Genomic DNA, 21,827 nt, shown 5'->3' with positions numbered 1-21,827 from the left:
GTCAGATTAATGTCTCAACACCACAGTACACCTGAGATTCTCGGTCCGCATAGTCTGTTGTTTCATGAGCTATTGGGGGTGGAGGGAAGTAGACAAAATTGACACATGTACAGTTAATGTGACAGGTAGCATGAAGGACACAGAGATGAACTAATGTAAATTAATTCTTAGCTCTCCAGTGCTCCTTTTGATATGTAGAAATGACTCCCTTTCCTCCTAACCTCAGAACATAAACACAGGCAATATCTGTGTGTGTGTGTGTGTGTGTGTGTGTGTGTGTATACACACATACAGATACACACACACACAAATACCTCATCATGGTAAAGTATAACAAATATTTTCCACATAAATTAATCAGCTACTCTTCGTAATGTTTTTAAAGCGACACTGCAACCATACAAATGGAGAGGTTTGGTCAAAGCTCTTATGAGGTCTGAGGAAAATGATTTTCTATCGCATTTTATCTTGTTTGCTATATTTGAAAAATGGGTCCAATAATACTTGCCCTTTACAGACTTCAGAGCAGTGGTGCAGGGATTAATGAAATATGTGTACGGAGCTGGAAGCCAGATGAATGAAGAGATCATCACTGTTACTCTGTTGGATTCTTTAAATAAAATTGCCATGTGGAACCATGACCCTCCCAACCTTTGTGAATGAGGCAGATACAAGAATGTTGGAGTAAATGTAATTTTTAAGGAGGCCTTTGTTGTTGAAAATCAAGTGCTTAAGTCAAAAGTCTAAATCTCCAATAGATCCAGAAAATCAAACTTATTTGGGTGGGGGGGAATAGCTAACCTATTTGAGAAGTGAAAAAATCAAAAGAGGGATGAGCTTCAAGTGCCAAGGGTTGACACTTCAGGTTGGCACCTAATCCTCAAAGGACATTACTGTCATTAGCTCCATGATCCCAAAGACTTAGTAAATAGACAACTAGGGCTTTTTTCTTTAATTCTTCAAAATTAGTGGAGATACCAATCTAGCCTTCCCCACATATCTGTGGCATGGCTGTGTGTGGGGAAATATTCATGGGTAAAAATTAATGTAAAAAATTAATTTTTACCCATGGGCATTTTTGGTTTTTGCTTCCAGATGTTTATGCATTGCATAGTTATAGGATATAATCATTTAAAAATGCTCTCAGATCGATGCAAGATAATTCTATTGTTTCCTGCCTTCTGGGCTTCATCTATAATAAGAGAAGTAATTCTATTGTTTTAAAATACGAAAAAGGATCTGAGATTCTCATCTGCCCTGACCCACTACTTCAAGAATGGACCTGTATGCATTTTTTAAATTAGTTGTATTTCTTTGAGAAACTCAAGACTGATTCCATGGGAGGAAAGGAAGAAGTTAGAGTGAGAGAAGAATCAGTCTACATTCAGAATATATTTGGAATGAAGCTGGATATCTCCAAAAAGTCCACGTGACCTTGACTTTGCTATATAGTCTATTGTCATAGAAAGACAGACTCAGTAGACATTTTTCTTCCATAAGTTGCTAGTTCAATGACCTTGAGGTAATCACTGAACCTCTGCACACTTCAATGCTATAAAATGGGAATGGTGCATCCTTTTTTCTTCACAGCCTATTGTCTCAATATAATATGTAAGGAAATTGTGCTAAAGAAGTCAGCATGCCTTTATCTGTGTGAGTTACTTACGCTATTAGGGAGGAGCTTCAGGCCAGAATTATCCCTCAACCTATAAAGGCGGGACCATCCCTTTGAGACCCAAGCATGCACAGTGGCAGAGATGCATGTGTTTACTTTGGACAGGACGATCTGGAGGATGAGAGGAGGAACACTCTGCAAGGAGACAGCAGACAGCTTGCTCCCTTGAAGCGTGTGGAAACACACACATTCTCAATTTTATTTCTTCTGATATTCTGACAATCTTCAAGGTGTTTACCAAGATGATTTCTGCATGATTTGCAAGGGAGTGTGATTACACACTTCCTAAGGAAAATAACCACTCCACGGCACGGATGGCAAGACACAGTGTGACCAGCAAGAGATGCCATTATTCTTACCATTGTCCCTGTGTGTATCACTAGAATCGATCTGGTGTGTATCTGTTCTGTCAAAATGAACATTAGTGAAGCACATTCTAATTATGAATTCGTGAAAAGCCTTAGGCTTGCCAAATCACTCTGCCCTGTTGAGCTGAATGATCCTGAGGAAACAACTTAAGCTTTCTAACATTCGGGCAGCATCACCTAAAACACAGAATAACACTGCCAGCCCTGGCCTATTTTCATAGTTATTTTGACACTTCAGTGTGGTAAAGAAGAAAGAATCGATTTACAAAGTATATTATGTCAAAATAGAAATGTAAGGGATTCTTATTACTAGCAGAAATAAAGTCTAGAGGCTAAAGTTATTCTTATCAGGGAAGGGCCTCTGTGTTGTGACTAAATTTTCTAAAATATCATTCACCTGGCTCTAACCGGTGTGGCTGAGGTGGTTGGAGCATCAGCCCATGAACATCAGGCAGTTAGAACCATAGGCTTGACATTGAGGGCTCGATTACTGGTCAGGGCACATGTCCAGGCCTGGGTCCAGTCCCTGGATGGTAGGGGCCCATGCATATAAGCGGTACCTGATCGATGTTTCTCACATTGATGTTTCTCTCGTTCTCTCTCCCTTGGGTGAGGATAAAAAAGTAAATAAAATAAAATACCATTCAGTGTTCCAGAGTCACTGAGATTTTGGGGTTTTGTCCTTGGCTTTGCAGAAACAGAAACTTTAGTCTGGGAGTGCCTTCCTAAAGTGAATGTTGCTTCAGCCAAGCTCTCAGAACACACTTGATGAACAAGAAAACTGGTACGTTAATTTACAAGGAAACATAAAGTGTCTCGTAAAGGCCCCACAGGGCAGCATATTTGTTAAGGCAGAGTTCCTGCGGTCACACAAATGTCAGTCCAACACCTGGCTCCATCAAGCCCCCATTGTGGCATCCCTGAGACATACAATAGCGATAAAAAATTCCCACTCTCACAGTTTTGATAATCTGTTCCCCAAACACATAGTGAGCCATTGTAAACTACATGGGTTGCTCTACTCAAAGACTGTGTCTAGCACTGAGGAAGAAAGTAAACTCGAGAAATGAGGGAATGTCCTGTCCCTGCCAACCCTGCCACGGCTTCCCCTTCATTCAAGATCCAATGGCTCCACCCTCCCAACTCCCCCGCCCTGTTGAGCTTGACACCTGGCAGAATCTGGGACAGACTGAGTTGTGTGGCTTTAGGATGTGGTCATTTTCCCCTGGCATAACCAACTGGTGCAGAGCCCTCCTTTCACAGGGCCAAATCCAGCCCTGTTTGGGCCTGATGAACTCTGCTCCCCTCACCCTGATGACTCCCTGGGACCCGGCCCCCTACAGAGGTTGGCGGGCACACAGCAGGTGACAGCTAAACTTGGTGAGCCCCGGGACTGTTGCTGAGTGGCCTCAGCCCCAGCACTGACACCAAGCTTAAACCGATACAATTTCATTTACCAATACCATCCCAATAGAGTCAATAAAAATATTTTAAAAAAGAAATGGGGAAATGATATTTGCTGTTGGTTGGGTGTTGTTGGTATCAGTGTATTTTATTGCAGCTATTTCTTTTTCTTTTTCTTTTAAAAAAGTTTTAAATCACAGCTTACATTCAATATTATTTTGTATTAGTTTCAGGCGTACAGTATAGTGGTTAGCAATAATATACTTTACAAAGTGTTCCCTCTGATATTTCCAGTACCCAGTGGGCATCATACATAGTTATTAAAATGTTATTGACTGTATTTCCTACTCCGTACTTTACATTCCCATGACTGTTATGTAACTACCAATCTGTACTTCTCAATCCAATCACTTTTTTCACTCAGTCAGTCCCTCAACCCTCCTCCCCTTAGGCAACCATCAGTCTGTAAAGAACCCGTATAACTCAACAGTAAAAAACCAAATAACCCAATTAAAAAATGGGCAAAGGACCTAAATAGACACTTCTCCAAAGAGGACATACAGATGGTCAATAGACATGTGAAAAGATGCTCAATGTCACTAAGCATCAAAGAAATGAAAATTAAAACCACAATGAGATGCCGCTTCATACCTGTCAGAACAGCGATCATCAATAAACCAACAAGCAATGAAGATTGGAGAGGATGTGGAGAAAAGGAAACCCTTCTGCATGGTTACTGGGAGTGCAAATGGTTGCAGCTGTTGCTAAAATTGAATAAATAATCCTGAAAACTGTGGTTTGAGAAACATGGAGTGAGAGCAGTGGGAGTTAGATGGTAATCAAATCTCCACGGCCTTATGCTCTGGTAGCCTGCCTATTGCTAGAGGCAAGAGAGCTTCTTCTGGCCTGGTCCTTAGAGAAAGGGTGTCTGTCTCATGCAGTAAGTAAATGGTTCCTCTCAACCTCTGTCCCTGGCGTGAGTGTTTCAGAGAAACATATGAGCAGACATAGGGAATTAAGAGTATCACATACTCTTATACTCTTACATTAAGAGTATGTGATACTCTTAATTCCCTATGTCTGCTCATATGTTTCTCTGAAACACTCACGCCAGGGATTTTGTAGGAGGCAAGTCTTGGTCTGGCCTGAAACAATTCTGTCTCTAGAGGGGGCAACTTTATTTGATGAGACCCTGGAAATGTAAATTATAATGTTAAAATATTTCCATTGGGAGTTAACTTTGTTTTTATTCTGCTGTTAACAATCACCAGCATTAATTGAGTGTTTATTATATACACTATACCAAGAATCCTACTAAAGCTGTTAAATGCATTACTTATTTCAATATTCATCATACATTTTATAAGTGATAAATTATTTTAAGGATGTGATAGCCAAGATATAGTTTTTATTGGCTTTTATTAACAATTGTTATCATTACTATATCTCAACTAATTACCCCCATTAACTGAGAAAATAAATGCCTTCCTAAGGCAATAGTTCTTAAAGAACATGGTCTAAGGATCTCTTTATACACTTAAAAATTACTAACCTCCCTCAAAACTTTTATTTCCAAACTGGGTTATCTTTCAATATTTACCTATTAGAAAGTACAGCTAATTTTTTAAACCATAACAATACACAAGGGCACATGCTATTAGCCATTCAGCAATGATATCAACACATCTGTGGCCTCCAGAAAACTCCACTCTCGCTTGTAAGTGCACAAAACAGAAAAAGGAAAACAGCATCTTTGTATTATTATAAATGCATTTTGACCCTGTGGAAACCCTGAAAGAACCTCAAAGACTTTAAGTCTCTCTGGAGCAAACTTTGAATGTGTTGTCTTAAAGGATCAAAACTTTTTACTGCCCTGATGTTCCCTCATGTCGTTCCCTCATTCTATTTTTCTTTTTTAACACTAGGCACTATGTTAGGTCAGTGATTTTCAACCCCTGTGCAACAAGGATTTTTAAAACATGCAATACCTGACGACTTAGACAGGGAGGGGACCTCACCTCTTTTCCTTTAGATTGTCAAATAAAAAACTGGCAACAGCCAACACAATAGCCATCTGGTATGAATGAATTAAAATTATACCTGTTTTCTTTTGTCAGATCGGCAAAAAAAAGTTATATATTTTTTACTGTGCCGCAGAATTTTTTGTAATTAAAGTGCGCCATAAGATGAAAAAGGTTGAAAATAGCTGTTAGGTGCAATAGGGCAACCATATAGAAAGACATTGTCATCCACCCCTTACAAATGAAAAAATCGAGGCTTATAAAAGATAATTACTTTGCCTAAGATCTCATGACTTACAGATGCTGTAATCTGTTCACAATCCTGTATCTTTCTGTCCCCAAACCCGTGCTCTTTGTTATCATGCCTTGAGGCAGCCACTGAAGATCCATCAACCAGCGAATGAGAACTGAGAAACTGTCTCATTTTACCCACTTACAAATATGACAGACCCAGGAATTGAACCTCAATCTCCCAAAAGGATAGCTTTAATCATTCTCAACTCCTTGCCTCTTAAAATTAGATGTTCCTATTATAATGAATAAAATAAAAGTGCTACCTTATTCTACTCTTACTTGTTTTTATGATTTTTACCTCAAGTAGACAGTAAGCAATTTGACCCCATGATTTTTTGTCCCATGATTTTTTGTTTTGCTAGGTACTCACAGAGTCCTTAGTACGAAGTCTGGTGACCACTGGTGCATGGGCAAATCTGTACAAAAATTAATGTTTTTCAAAGCATAGTCACCCTCTTTGCCCATCCGTCACACTTGCTTATAGAAAGCAGCAAAAAGTAAAAAGGGTTGAGGTGTTGGCATTAAACCTGGTGAACAAACCTCACTTTATTAGAACTCTGACCTTATACATACATGTTCTCTGACTTCCCTGAGTCTTGCTTCACACATTTCTGAAAAAATGCTCAAGGATACGTCCATCGCAAAGCTGTCATGAGGATGGAATGAGACAAGTGTTTGCAGACAGTGACTAGCATTCTGCCTGCAATTCAGGTAGGATCTCAAATTCTGGTTTATTTCCTTGATTGTCACACCAGACGTTACTCAGTTTTGCAGACAATAGCGGTCATCAGAAAGTTAGCAAAAAACCCATTGTTCTTTTGCCTTCATGCATCTTTCCTAATTCATGATTCTTATAATATTCAAAGAACAGAAAGCTTCTTTGGCCTTTTTGCAATGAAAATATATGCCTCAGGCATTCTTTTATATTTCCCTGTCAATCTACTACACATTCCTAAAGCACAATGGAAAGGGCTACGTGGAAGTGAGATGTGCATGCAATGGAGGTTACCATAACCAGGAATAGAATGGGCTCAGGTCAAATCCCTTCTTTTCATCACAAAACTCACAAAACATCCTGGCTGGATTCTTGCTACTCCTGTTGTCTGTAACATTCTTGCTTTTCTTCTTCACTTGTCTCAAGACAGCATTGAGCCTAACTGCAAAGGGCACTGGAGAAGCATTTCACAGAAATCTCATTTTCCTTGGATGTGTTGTTTGGATGCTTTCTGTCTCCTTCCATTAGACAACTGGACTCTGGTCCAGCAGGCATCTCCTCCACTACAGAAGTCCCGCCTCCAGTCCAGGAACTAGGTCTTTAATGACCTGTGACCCTAGTGCTTAGTCAAGATGGGCAGAAAGGTTTGACTCTCTAGTATTTTGTATATTCAATCAATAATTACTTGGTACTTCTAGTGGTTACTTCATTAGATTTTAAATTTCTTTCTGATGGATGCCACTACCAGAGACAAAACCAATCATTCAGAAAACAAAGACAAAATAAAAATCTCTAATTCAGTACTTCCCGTTTTCACTAAGGTCTATTTATATACCAGAGGCCATTTGTAGCACCATATCTAACTGCCTTTTTAAATCCATTTATAACCAATCGCTTCTGATAAATATCCATATTATCTTCAGATTTATTTTAGGTACCAGTTTCCCTGAGAAGTCACCAGTTTCTATCTGAGATGCTTTTCATGTATTTTTTTAAAAATAAACAAATGTGGGTTTCTATGGCATTCTGTGGAGTTCAGTCTTTCTTTGTAACGGCTACATAATTATATTGGAAATGTGAAAAACAGTTCAGCAGGAAATCAAATGCTGGCTCAGTATGGGTATTTTTATATCCAGAGACTCAAATATGAACGAGCAAGAAGACTTGGATACTGTGCCTAACAGAGAATCTAATGACAAGCCTTATTTAAGAGCCAGAAAAAACCCACAGGTTTCCTTTACAGTGTATTAGAGTTGTTTATCCATTTTTGCTACACAAGACGGTCAAATAAAGCTGAGATAGTAAAGGTTCTAAACTGTCAGTGTCTCTTAAACAGCAAGCTCATCACAGCCCACCTGAAAGAGCAGGTGATGAGGCTTTTATCGATATGAACACTGCTGAAAATAGATACAGAGGACATATTTATGTTAAGTCATGTGCTATCATAATAAAATAATATATAAATTATAATGTAATAATCCTAACATATTAATATAATCTATCATCATATGTATAAAAAAACATACATTCTCTACAACCGCCAAAAGGAAATTTAAAATTTCCTTTTTACTAATAAATAAATACATTAGATTATCCAGAGAAATTGTTTGTTTTCAAGAAGATAGCTGTAAATGGAACCTAGATTGGAATTTATATTTATTTGACTGCAAAGTCAGAGCCTTTTTCCTCTACACTTGTCATCTGTGGTTTTATTCCAGGTCTTCCTTCTCCAGGCTACTATTTAGCATTCATTGTCAAATTGTACCAGTGGGTGTGTGGAGCAGGCTTCAGCACTATTCCAGGATTATCTCAGTGGGTAGCAGGAACATTCACACTTCAGTATCAGCCCCTCATTTAGACTTTAATTTATTTTCAATTGAGGAACTGTGGGTTCTCAGAAATCCAAATTCTTCTGGAACAGGTAGTTCACAGATGTTAATTTTGAATAAATTACCCCACCTGGACTCCCTCCCCCCCACCCCCTGCCATGATTCACCCCATTCAGTTACTTTAGTGGGGATGAAAGCCTATTGATAGTAACTCATTGTGTTTGACATTCTTATATGAAGAATTAGTTGAAGAAAAGCTGTAGATTCTTCAACTCTGGAAATGGTAGGTCATCTTTTGTGAATTGAGCCACATCTCAACAAGGACTCAGCTATCACTCGGAAGAGAAGGCTAAATGTTCAGAGATGGGGCTGAAGAGCCAGACACGCCTAGGATCTAATCCAAACTCAGCCACCTAAATCTGGTGAGCTTGAACTTGAACTCTAAGTCTGGTGTTTTTGTTTTATTAGATGAAAGAACTGATGGCACCAATTTATGGAATTGCTGTGAGACTTAGACATGAAAAATGCCAGAGAAAGGTCTAGAATGGTGCCTCGCATACAGCAAGCGGTGACACTTTTAATGTGTCATTCCCATCCTCGTTGCCAAGGCTTACACTCTCTAGCAGTCTTTGCTTCTCTTCTTTGCTCATTAGTTTTAACCAGATGCCAATTTCTGTTCGTTCACACTCTATCTCTAGCGCAGCTTTAGTTTTATTCAGAATTAGAACTGTAGGGAGTACAGTAATTGTTCTCAAAGTCTGGTCCCTGGCCCAGCAGCATCCGTGTCACAGTGAGACTCATTAGAAATACAAATTCGATGGCCTAAAAATTTATGTTTTAACCAACCCTCCAGGTGGTTTATGCATCACAAAGTTTAAGAAACACCAGCTCACAGCTCTATTCTTCTCCCTCCCATTTTCCATGTCTTGTCCCTCCCTTCCATCATGATCTCTTCTACTCCCCATTCTGAATGTTAATATTCTGAGCCCTGCATTTCCCTTATTTTGATATTTCTATGTATTTCATGAGCCCCTTCAAGATAGAGAGTAAGATCATTTTCTTGATTCAGCATTTAAAAGCAACCATCATTTGCTTCACTTAGCATTCCAACCAAATCCTCTTCTCTCTCCCGATTTCCCTTATCTTCAGAGAATATTCTGAACTTTCCTCCTCTTGAATAAGACATTTCTTAGTTTGGAAACGCAGCTCTAACAAAAGCCTACAGCTGCTTAATGATCCTGATGTCAATGTATCTTCCACAAAGGATTTTTCCAGAGAAGGGTGTCTCCTGTCCAGGGAAGGATGCTCATTCTACTCCCAATCACAAGCTTTTTTTTTTACTAAATAAAACAGCAGAGTTTCAAACCCAGGTCTTAAAGAAAGGGCCCTGTATTCTATTTCTTCACTTCACTATTAAGGCTCAAAGCTAAGGAGTCATATCTCACTGTGTTCCAAGTGCTCAACTCTTCATACATAGAAGTTGCACGTGAAATACTTCCTGAAATGAGCTGAGCCCTATCTGCTCTGGGGATTTGTTGATTTATGAAGCTTTAGAGAAATAATACTGATGTGAGAGGTGGAAGTATTATGTTGGGGGGAACCTGCTCTGTGAATCCTGGCCATGGAGGCCTGGGGAGCTGGTTTCCCATCTCAGAGGGTTTCCTCATCATCCTTCTGTGTGTTTCTGTGAGGCTGAAGTAAAACAGGGCTTGTCAAGTGCTCAACACCATGCCCAGAGTTGGTGCTAATGAATGTCAATGTCTTCTTTCTAGGTTGATTTGAATTTCTGGGTAAATAGCATTTGCAGTCATACGAGGAGCAGGCACAACCTATTCTGTGACAAATAGCATTACTTTTGACCTTGGGCAATGTAAGGTGGATTCTTGTCCTACAGATGCTCCAGAAACAAGATATATCAGTATAATAAATGAGGGTATAGAGTAACTAATGCCCTGCCACCGCAAATAAAGTGGAAACAAGTTATCACAGTTTAAATTTCTACCCTCTGGCTGAAGGGCCACCTGACCTGGCCCTGAAATGCTAGGTGGGGGTGGGGGGATGGATGCAGATGGAATTGGTACCTATTTTTAGCCCCAGTTTCTAAGCTTTGGATTAGGGATTCCTATAATCAGAAAACATGCTGCATTTTCATTCTTTTGGCTTTGCTGCTTTGTAACCTGCTTCTACTTGTTCAATACAGATTAGATTCAATGATAAACAGGCTTGTTGGGTAATGAAGTACATGCTGGCAGGATTCAGGACTTTCCTCAAGGCTCTCAGAAGCAAAGAGAAATAACAGCTATTAGATCAGAAGCCTGGCTCCTTGGAGAAGGAGCGAGGGGACCTCAGGCTCCTTCCTACCAGCACCTTTCCCATGGTCTCAGACTCCCAAATTGGTTAGCATTCCATGGCAATCTTTCCCTGTAAACACAGTCAGTGCCCCCCCCCTCCCCCCAGTTTTCACACAAGGAGTGGGCAGTTGCTCCTGCCCTTTATGTGTCAGCTTCAGTCACTCAGGAAAGAATGAGTTTAAAAATCCAGGAAGCCATAGTGCCCATGTGCCTGTCTTCTTGAGACTTTGAACAAAGAGCTGAGTGGGATATATTAAGGCAAAAATCCTTTCCACCAATCAATGGACAATGTTTAGAGTCAGAAATCATCAGGGTACTGTCTAGTGATATTACCACATTGTTTCCTTTATCCATTGGCTAATTTAGCAAATATTTATTGGGAACCTCAAGCCCCGTGTTAGGATCCTAGGATCAAACAGCAATCAATAATAAAGCAATAATAAAAATGTTTTATTAGAGCAAGGACTTTACCTATTTCTTTCTTTATAAATGTATTATCAATAGTACAAGCAAACAAATGGTTATTATGAGTCTCAACCAGTCAGTGGAAAGAAAAGATCAAGGATGTGTGAGAACCTATAACAAAGGAATGACCCAACATGGATATCAAGAAATAGTAAGAAGTTTAGTGGTTACACTAACACTTATGTGAGTTGTTGGAACAGTATAAATGCACTTGTAGATTTAATATGAGTAATACAAATTGCTATTTAGTCTGAAATTCTAAAGAACCCATAGTTAACCAGTTGATGGCTATTAGATATATTATGTCTAATACTTTCTTCCAAACATGTAAAGGGTTGATGCTCAGAATTCTGATGCACATGTACTATAATGAAGAGAGGCTTCTAGGAAAAGGACTGAGAGGTACCTAGGTGTAAGCTACAGATTGTTATTCACTTCTCTGGCATGCACACTGATTCAGCATCCTCATCTGAAATAAACTTAAAAAAAAAAAAAAGAATGGCCATAACATTTCCAACTGCTCCAATCAACAGGTGACATCTATTTCTTCACTCTTTGAATTTGGTCTGGTGGATGTCCCTTGTTTTAGCCAATGTGACATTATTCAACATGATACAAATAGAGACTGAGAAAGTGCTTCTCACCAGTCCTTCATTGCTCCTTGGAATCCTAAGAACACCACCATTGTCGAGCTGGCCTATTAGAGCACAAGAGACCATATGGGGCAGAGGAGACCTATGCCAACTCTGGCACCCTGGTCTAACCAGCTTGTTACACACACCTGTGAGGCCAGTATAGATCATGTAGCCCCACATGAGCCACCCGCTGACCAGAAAGGTTAACAAAGCCAGTTCAGACCAAGAACTACCCAGCTGCCTCCCAGGACCAAGAGAAATGCACGTTTATTATTTTTAAGCTGCTAAATTTTGAGATAGTTTATTATGCTAAATGAGGGAACCGATACAAATTGGGGTGTCTATATTACAGTTTCAGTTCCCTTTCTCCTGAAGCCCAAGGGGCTTGGGGATAAAAGACAGAAATGAGTGACAAATAGAAAGATTACCTACAGGACTAGTAAGAGGACAAGGAAGGTGAGAGAGAGGCGACACCAGGTTTAGCCTGGAGGAAGACAGAGAGCAGGTTGAGTAAGTACTATCACTGTTGATTAAATTCTCACTACACCCAAGATTGTAAGGAACAACTGTAATTCCCATCACAGGAATGATAAAACAGCGAGGAAGGAGAAATTAGGTATCAGCCCAAGGTTATACGGCCAGGACATGGCTACCTCCCTCCAACCGTAGGACCTAAGATGTCTCTAAATAATGAGTGGCCCATAAAGATATATTTTCCCTAAGCATCCTGGGTTGGACAAAGCAATTATTCTGACAGCTGGGCCCTATGCCAGGAAGAAACATTCCTTAAGTGCTATCAAACTAGTGTTTTCCCTGGGAGATTTAACCATCATTAGTGAAAAGCTTCGTGTGTAATATTGTGTGCAGCCCACTGCAGTGGGCCAGAGCAACACATTACTGCTAACTGAAAGAGATTAATTTAATGGGCAGTTATATGCCTCCCGCCTTAAAACACTCTCAGGTAACCCAGAGTAGTGTGCTTTCTGCACATGCCGAGGGCTGATCCCCGGGACACGGTGTCGGCGGGCTGCTCCACGTTGCACGCCACATCACCGATTCCTCTGGGAAAACCCCCTAGAATTGGCATTCAGTGCTCCTCGCTGCCGCTGCAGAGACTCTGTCCCACAGTGTGATTTCTCTCCCCTGCCGATGCACTGTTGCTCTTACGTAGGTCTGCTCAGCCTAAAGGGATCCTGTTGTGTCACCTGAGAGACTTGGCTGGAATGTCAGCTCATAGAAATGTCACCTGATCACCAGGGGAATCGCAAAAAAAGTAAAGACAAAAACATGCAGATAAAAAAGAAGGAGAAGTGATGAGGCAAGTAAGAAAATAAAATAAAATAAACACAGGTACACAGACAACAGTATGGTGATTACCAGAGGGAAAGAAAGGTGGGGGAGGTAGGAGAGGATAAAGGGGAGGTAAATGGTGATGAAAGGAGACTTGACTTGGGGCACTGAACACACAGTACAATATACAGATGGTGTATTATAGAATTTTATGCCTGAAACCTATGTGATTTTATTAACTATTGTCATCCCAATACATTCAATGAAAGGAACAGGACACCTCACCCTTGCCTGCCTGCCTTCACAGTGTTGGTACAATGTACATCTGATGGGGCGGGGCAGGAGGTAGAGAGGAGGCGGGAAGAACCTTTGCAACTTGCCTTCCTGAGTCCCTGCCTTGAGACTGGGATGCAGGAAGTCCTGGGGAAGACCCAGAACTCGGTGGGTTTGGTTTTAACAGTTACCCAGGTGATTTGGGTCAGCTGGGTGAGTTAACCTCTCTGTGTTCTTCACTGAAACATGCTCTCCCCTACAGGGAATTCTGTGTTCTCTCCCTTCCCTGTCACTCCATTCCTGATCTCTACAGTGGGAGGGGAATTTGAGCCTGAATGGTTCCAAAGCTCTGCTCTGTCCCTTAGACACTATTCCCGCCATGGATTGCAGGCGTTAGAATAGAAGGGCCAGGTCTAATGCGTGCTTGTTCTTTCCTCCCCTGCACCCTCGTCCCTGCACCTGCCTTCTGTTCTGCACAGAAGAACTAATTCATTCACTTGCTCAGGACAGGATGTGCTGGTGTCAGTGCTCAATGTAAGCAGGAGAGTGAAAGCAAAGAAGAGGTTTCTTCCATGGAAGGCATCTCAGAACTCGGAACCTGCCTTTAAACAGCATGAATGCTGCTCCTGCTCCCCTAACCCAACCCTTGCTCTCTATGAAATCTCAGGCAAGTTACCTAGCTGGTGTCTAGTTCCCTCTTCTGAAAAATGTGTATAGTAATAGAACCTACTTTCACAGGGTGGTGTGAGAATTAAATGCATCGTAGGGCTTCCAGAATGCTTCTTCGGTGTTTAATTAGTCAGCTAAATGTACCTTAAACCTTCACCACCATGGTAAACAGCAGCCCTGCCCTACAGTTGCAGGGGATGGAGTTGCCACTAGCAGAGAAATTTAGCAGAGATACGCTAGATAAGCCCAATCTCTTGTTAGCACCTGGGCATCTAACAGCCAGCGCCTGTAATGAGACACTCTGGTTGATTGTGATGGCAAGCTGGATCTATTAGCAGTGAAATACTTGGGAGATAGATGAACACAGTTGAAGCATCTCAGCCTCAGTTAAGTGAATCTGACACAAGAGGATTAAAGACAACATCTTCATTCTCATTAAGAGCTAACAGATGGACTTCCCTAAAATCCATTTTTTTAGCTTAATTTCATTTGTTTAAATCTTTGCCTGATGAGATGGTGTTCTGAGAGTAATTTTAAATTGTTCTGCCTGGAATAAATATTTCTTTAACTTTATTAGAATCTCTCCCTAAGGGGTTCTGTTGTCCTGGGTGGTTTTAAATATTCATCTCATCCAGACACAATAAATCTCCCCTTAATATTTATTCCCCAAGACCTGGTGTGTGGCTTTGCAAGGTAAATATTATGTGATGAGCTAAATAATCAGATCAAGGCAAAACAAGTTACAGAGCCATTTTCTTAGTACTTGCGATTTTTTGTAGGTTCTCTGTGGTTGTATTCTACCTCTTTTCATGATTTAGAAAAAGATGACTTAATTGCACTTTTAAAGTTTCTAAATTTATGCTCACCTCAGCTTATATTTTGCAGCTAAAAATTAAAGTTGTCTTTTGAACTCTTAATCTTTCTGAATGTAAGAAAGTGACATGAAATTTTTTAATTTAAAAAAATTAAAAAAATTTAATTTTGCTATCAAAGCTTATAGTTTTATGTTTCTTGAGATGTCAACTTCCTGAATTAAGCTTCCTTCTCGGCCAAAATATGTCTATGCATTTTGTTTAGTTTTTAATCTCTGAGTAAAAACAAATACACTAATTAATTAATTGAAAAGGTAAGATAACTCTCATTATTAGAACAGAATAATGTCAGGTTGGGTTATAGATTTTAAATTCTTCATGGTTCACAGACAGGCTCATGGTGTCCATGTGGGCAGAGCTTCTCTGTACTTTTTCTCTTTCTGGAGACAACTGTGAACCTGAGTCTGGGAAATAGTGATTTCTCTCAAGCTATATAGAAAATTTTATTGGGTATACATTTTAATTTTTTTGTAATTTGATTATACTGTATTAATAATAATAATAATAATAATAACCATTATAACTGTGCTACTTTAAAAATAATCTTAGCCATCTTAGCGTACAATTCTGTAGGTTCATTCATGCTGTCACAGATAGTAAGAGCTCATTCTTTTTCAGGGCTGGGTAATATTCCATTGTGTAAATGTACCACAGTCTTTCTTTTTCCCCACTCATTTATCGATGGGCATTTGGGCTGCTTTTATTTCTCAGTGATTATAAATAACACTGCAGGAAACACAGGGTACAGATATTCTTTCACATTTGTGTTTTGAGTTTCTTCAGATACTGCCAGGTGGATACTGGAAATATCAGCCAATACTTTGTACAGTACCTGATTGTTTAACCATGATGCTGCACATGGGAAACCAATACGAAATAACACTGAATGTAAAAATATATAGACTTTGATTAAATGAAAACTAACCTTAATATTTATTTTACCAATAGACATAAAGTCTTATTTTCCATATTTATTATGCTACAGTTTTTAAATATAACCATAGGTCCATTGAGAGAGGTATGCTGTGGCGCTTGTTTTCATGCCATCAATACAGAACTGTTTGTCATTCCTACACTTGTGTTCTTATTTCTCACCTCTGTGTCATTCTTCACGGATCACTCAGCAGATTCCTACTCACTCTTTCAGGTGCAGGGGCTTCCAGGTGCCAGTAGAACGAAAACTCCAAGAGCACCTGTGTTTATGCCTATTTTGCTCACTGCTCTATCCTTATGTAGTTTAGAGTCAATTAATAATCACTGAGTGAATGAACAAATGCCCATCTTCTCTGCCTGGGGTTGGGACTCCTGTTGACCTGGAATTCACAGCTCATTACCCTTCAGCATCAGTTTTTGCGCCTGTCTTCCTACTTGTCTGTGATTTCTTGCAAATAAGTCTTGTGTTTCTGGATTGTTTCTCTTTATTAAAAAAGATTTATTTTATTTATCTTTAGATGGGAAGGGAAGAAGAGAGGGAGGAAAACATCAATGTATGGTTGCCTCTCATGTGTCCCCTGCTGGGAACTGGCCTGCAACCCAGGTATGTGACCTGACTGGGAATCGAACTGTAATCCTCTGGTTTGCAGGCCCATGCTCAACCCACTGAGTTACACCAGCCAGGGCTCTGGATTGTTTCTTAACCACTATTCTGTTTATGCATAGATTTTTTTTTTCTTAAAATGAAGTACGTGGATCCTTCTAACTGGGGCCTCCTTGATAAATATTTAAGCGAAGGCATCCGTCTCATGCAACAGTGTCATGGATGAAAACTAACTCAACTAGGTTGCATTCAATACATAAGAAAGTTATTTTACAAGTAATTACTACCTATATACTGTAAAGAAAACTGATCCTTTCGAGCATTTTGATAAGCCTTTAAGTCAATCTAAACAGATAGAGTTTTTCTCAGAGGCTTGAGGTGATCATGCAGCATCAATGTTATAAATTACAAAAACTTTATGCCTGTACTTCTCAAGATGTGGTTAACACTTTTAATAAGACAAGGTCACCCGGTGGTATGTTTTGTTAGCTTCGTCCCTGAATGGTACAAGGGGAAATGACTACCATGGCAACACACTAAGGAAAAAAACGGTACTTCCGAGCTGGGAAAAGCATCCAGGTGTCCAAAGCTCATCCTCTCCCCAGCTCCCTCTACGCACTAGAGTTGAAACTACACATCAGCTCCACTGCGTGTTTCTGTGCCTACACTTGAAGTTGCTGTAAGACACACACACTCTTCACTCTTGAATCTTCACCTTTTCCCACAGTGTTGCTTCATTTTCATTTTCTAAGGCCCCATGGAGGACATTTTTCCCCACATGTCAGAACAAGAACACCCCACATCCTTTCTGAAGGCCTGGGTTACTTTCATTGGTACAAACAAATCCATTGTGTGTCTCAAAGATAGTTCCCAATTTCACGTTAGTTGTGAATACAAAAAGCAGATTTAGGACAGAGGACAGAGAAGATTTTAGATTCTGCACCCTGTAATTATCATGTACATCTTCTACACTGTATGTGCGTCTATGGGTTTCTCCTCATGTCAATTTCTATTTCCTTATTCAGATTCCCAGCTTCCTCAAGAACTGGACGTCTTTTTTTGGATCTGACAACAGGCAAAATATGTTTTGTTTAGAAGTAAAATGAATATCATGTCCCTTTTGCAAGTTTTCATATAATAATGAACATCTTAAGGCAGAGTGCACGTTTTCAAAGTCAGTATAGGCATTTTGGACCAAAGCATTATCACCACCCAGCCATTGTTTAGAGGCTCAACAGTAGTGTCGTGGAGTGCAATCAAAGAAGCCACCAGCATAAAAATGCACAGAAAGACTAACGTGTTCTTTTAACAACCCTAGAATGTCGTCACAAAAAAAGATTACATTTTTGCATGTGATTTATGAAAAAAATTATATTGGAGATACAATTTTAAAGGGTCTATAATTAGTATGTAAAATACATTAAACTCTAAAAACCAAAATAAAAAGTCATCTATAATTTCACCTTCCCAAAATAATGTGTATTGAAAGTATGAAGGTTCTGTCTATCTATGTGTATGTGTGAGATTCAGATATGTGATAGTTTCCCTATTGTATAAATATATGTTAGTGTCTGCTTATTTAAATTATAGTGTATAGTCCTTGAGTTCTATTTTTTACCCACTCTCTTATACTAAATATTTTCTTATATTTTAACATGTAAAACATTGTTTTTGGTGATTGAATAATAGGTATGAGTTATAAGAATATCTGAATATAAAAAAGTTTCCTTCCCACATATATTGCAACCCTCGGTAATGTAACGCCATGTAAGTTATTTCTCGCTGATGTGATTCATTCAAAGGCCCCTTAGGAATAATAGAATGCATTCCAGTGCCAAAACTATCTAACAAAAACAGGGACCATTTATCATGGGATTACTCGGCACACAGCAAACCCAGTCACGCAAAGGAGAAATTAAACCCAGGCACTTACTAATTTCAGTAGCAATGATGGTTATGTTGTGCCATACACTCAACTCTCTGTCCAGTGGTGTTGCCAACGTTATCTTCCCATCGTCTGCATTAATGTTGAATTGTCTCTCCAGGTCAGTGTGCCGGTCGATGGAAAACCTACAAAACAGATACATCTGTAATCTACCTCCATGTGCATGTAACCCCCACATTCCACAGCAGACCTTCAGTCATCCTCGGAGAGCCATCACTGTGAAGTTGAATGAATTGGGAGACTCAGTGGCATCATAATTTGTAAAACAAAATGACTGAATGAGGCACAAGAAACTTGATAATTACTGTCCAAGGAGTAATTAGCTACACATGCAACATGGAGGTCATAAACTGCCATCAGTTTCAATAGGTATCATCTTCCAAAATGGATGCTGATGAAGAGTTAATTGGATAATCCATCACATTTATTGGACAGCTTATGATAATTAGCAGTTGCCACAAAATATATAAAACAATGAACTCCAGTCCAAAGCAGGATGGTGCTAGGCAGCATGTAATTTATTGCAGTTTGAAGGAAATAGGTGTTTGTATTACACTTATTTTGACTAGACAACATATATGTGCTTTTGTTTTTGCTGCTGTTGTTTTGTTTTGTTTTTATTTTAAGTAAAGTTATGTACTTAGGCTTTTTATTAGTCTTTGTACATAGAAGTCAGATAGTTGTGGATTCTCTAGTATCCAGTATCTAGTAGTAACAATTCTTAAGTTGGAATACACATTTTAAAAGTTTTATAATACTAGATCCTGTGAAATTAAGAATTTTAAATGGACTTCTTAGTAGTTCCTATACTGAGACAAATTTTCAAATAATGCAACATTATGACATTTTATGTCTAGAGCCATCTGCTTTGAAGCTATACTAAGTATTGAGATTATATAGAAATTATTGTTCCACAGCATTTATCCTTTTTTTTTTTAAATAAGAGGATTTCTAAATTTTATTTATTTATTTTTAGAGAGAAGGGAAGGGAGGGAGAGAGGGAGAGACTCATCAATGTGTGGTTGCCTCTCATGTGTCTCCTACTGGGGACTTGGCCCACAAACCAGACATGTGCCCCGACTGGGAATCAAACCAGCGACCCCTTACTTCACAGGCCTGTGCTCAGTCCACTGAGCTACACCAGCCAGGGGCATTTATCCTTTTTATAAGCTAAGAGCTGTGCTTTGGCTCTAGTATATCAAATACAACCAAATATATGGCGTAAGAAACACAACTGAAACAGGACAGAATGAAGGCCCAAAGTAGGGTGCTGTGGACTGAATATTTGTGCCCCCCAGAAATTCATGTTAAAATCTCAACTCCCAATGTGCTAGAACTTCTAAATAAGTCTTTCCTTCGGCTGATAATTATAATTACATTAGGTCATGGGTCTGGGGCCCTAATGATGGCATTAATTCTCTTATTTAAACAAAAAGGATTTGATGCAGAATGCTTCTCTGGTTCCTACCAGTGATACTGCAAAAAGACAACCATCTGCAAACCACGAATCTGGTCCTCACCAAAAAGAGAAGCTGTGAGTACCTTGATCTTGAACTTCCAGGCTCCTGAACAGTGAGAAGTAAATTTTTGCAGTTTAAGCCACCAGTCTATGGCATTCCATATATACAGCAGCCCAAACTAAATTGAAGTTCATGTGCAATCCTGTTTTAGGAGAGGGCCACTGAAGAAAGCCTTTACGGTTGAGGTGGCCTCTTAGGAAGTGCCCATCAAATCATTGTACTCACCAATATTCACTGACCCTAATTTAGAAACATGGTTCATGGCTATTGGCGCTGAGCATATTTTACTTTTTATACATTTTTATGAAATTTATTATATAATCAAGTTTAGACTATAAGAAAATGAGGAAAAATAAAACCCCCACAATTTTATGCCTACAGTTTTGTGGTATTAATATTTTAGTGGATCTCACTGCAAACAGCATATATTTACATATATTATACATCTCTACTTATATATGTGCATCTATTTATTTGTTTCTATATCTACTTGTGACAATAGATGGATTACCAGATAGATACATGGAAGGATGGATAGACAGGTAGTAGATAGACAGATAGACAGACATCAGATAAATAGACAGCTGATAGATTGATCAATAAATACATAGATAGAGAATACTTTTTTTTAGTGATTTCTTTTTCATTAGAATGGTATTCACATTCTTTATTTCAAATGCAAACACCACGGAAAAAAGGCATCCATGTTAAATCCTTCCCATGAAAGACAAGCATTATTGAACAGTTTGGAATAATATTTAAAAAGTACTTAATTTTATTGATGATAGTAAATTCTTTGAGAAAAATTGCATAATGAAATTATAACCTCTGATTTAGTAAAGAGCTACAAAGAAAACTAAGAAGCTGACTTGCATCTCTACAGCAGGCATTCACAGACTGACCCTACACCCCGTGTCCAGGATGATCAGAGAAACTCAGGAAGGATTTAAGAACCCAGAGGCATGCATGGATCAACAGTGCTCTCAACCAAATCCTGAGCATGGGAAAGTGCTCATTACAAAGCATTTCAATCTGTTGTATTACGGAAAGAAGACCAAAAGCCACTTTTCTGGGGAACAATGATTGCTGATGAGACCCGTGAGGTTCCAAGTTTAACTGTAAAAGAACTAAACAGACGTGTCTTTTGCTCCAGCTATCACGTAGCTTCTGACTCTTAAAAGAGCTAAGAAATATCCAGAGGATTAATTATCACTTTCTGCATCATAGTTATAGATAAACTTTGCAGGCACTGCCAGGTTGTAGAGATTTTATTATCGCACTCACTGCTGATGCGTTTCACACATTCATGTATCACCCGATTTCCCAGAGGCCACAGCAAAGGAGAGTCAGTCTAACCACGAAAACTCATGGATCTCAAATCTGAGACAAGCTCCTTGGCTATTTGATTGATGCCCAGAGATGCCCTAGAAATGCTCACCCAGAGGAAGCACTGAGAACAATGACAGAGTTTGGGAAGTTGGTATGTTTTTAAGTGGTTTGTTTAATTCCTTACTTAAATTTGCATTATGCAGACCTCAAATTTTGAGTATATTATATCTTTATCATTGATATATTGCTATTTCTTAGATAATTAATAAATGCATTGAGCCTTGATTTCTTTACTGGTCAAATATGAAGCACCCATTTCCCAGGGGTGGTTGTGAAGATTAAAAATAAAGCCTAAATCAGTCTCTGGTAGTGAGTAAGCAATAAGGACGTGTTCATCATCATCCTCACCACAATCATGTCCCAGTAAACAGAACTTTAATGAACTTCCCTTCTTGGAAGATGGTGGAGAGGGTTCCTTTCTTAACAGTTATAAATAGCATAAAACTGGGGGGAAAGTTTGAGTATTATTTAACTCCTATAACTCTAACACAGACAAGGATATTTTTCTCATCTTTTCAAGTTCCAGTTCATGACAGACTTTATGGGGTGAGTCATAAGAATTTATAAAACCAGCT

The 21,827-nt window shown here is 39.2% G+C and overlaps 1 protein-coding gene across 3 annotated transcripts in view; it reads right to left on the bottom strand.

Annotated features, from left to right (window-relative positions):
- The window catches only part of CDH8 (cadherin 8), a 348,795-nt gene that overhangs the window by 103,283 nt on the left and 223,685 nt on the right, over positions 1 to 21,827 (bottom strand). For all 3 annotated transcript variants that reach the window (XM_053666794.1, XM_037161975.2, XM_053666795.1), the window contains exon 8: positions 18,332 to 18,468. In XM_053666794.1, the coding sequence (XP_053522769.1) occupies positions 18,332 to 18,468 (137 nt within the window). The remainder of the gene's footprint in view (positions 1 to 18,331; positions 18,469 to 21,827) is intronic.

Source organism: Artibeus jamaicensis, unplaced genomic scaffold (assembly GCF_021234435.1).
Source record: "Artibeus jamaicensis isolate MK-2021 breed Jamaican fruit bat unplaced genomic scaffold, CSHL_Jam_final contig_464, whole genome shotgun sequence".
NCBI lineage: Eukaryota > Metazoa > Chordata > Mammalia > Chiroptera > Phyllostomidae > Artibeus > Artibeus jamaicensis.
This window is presented reverse-complemented; position numbering and strand designations above follow the sequence as displayed.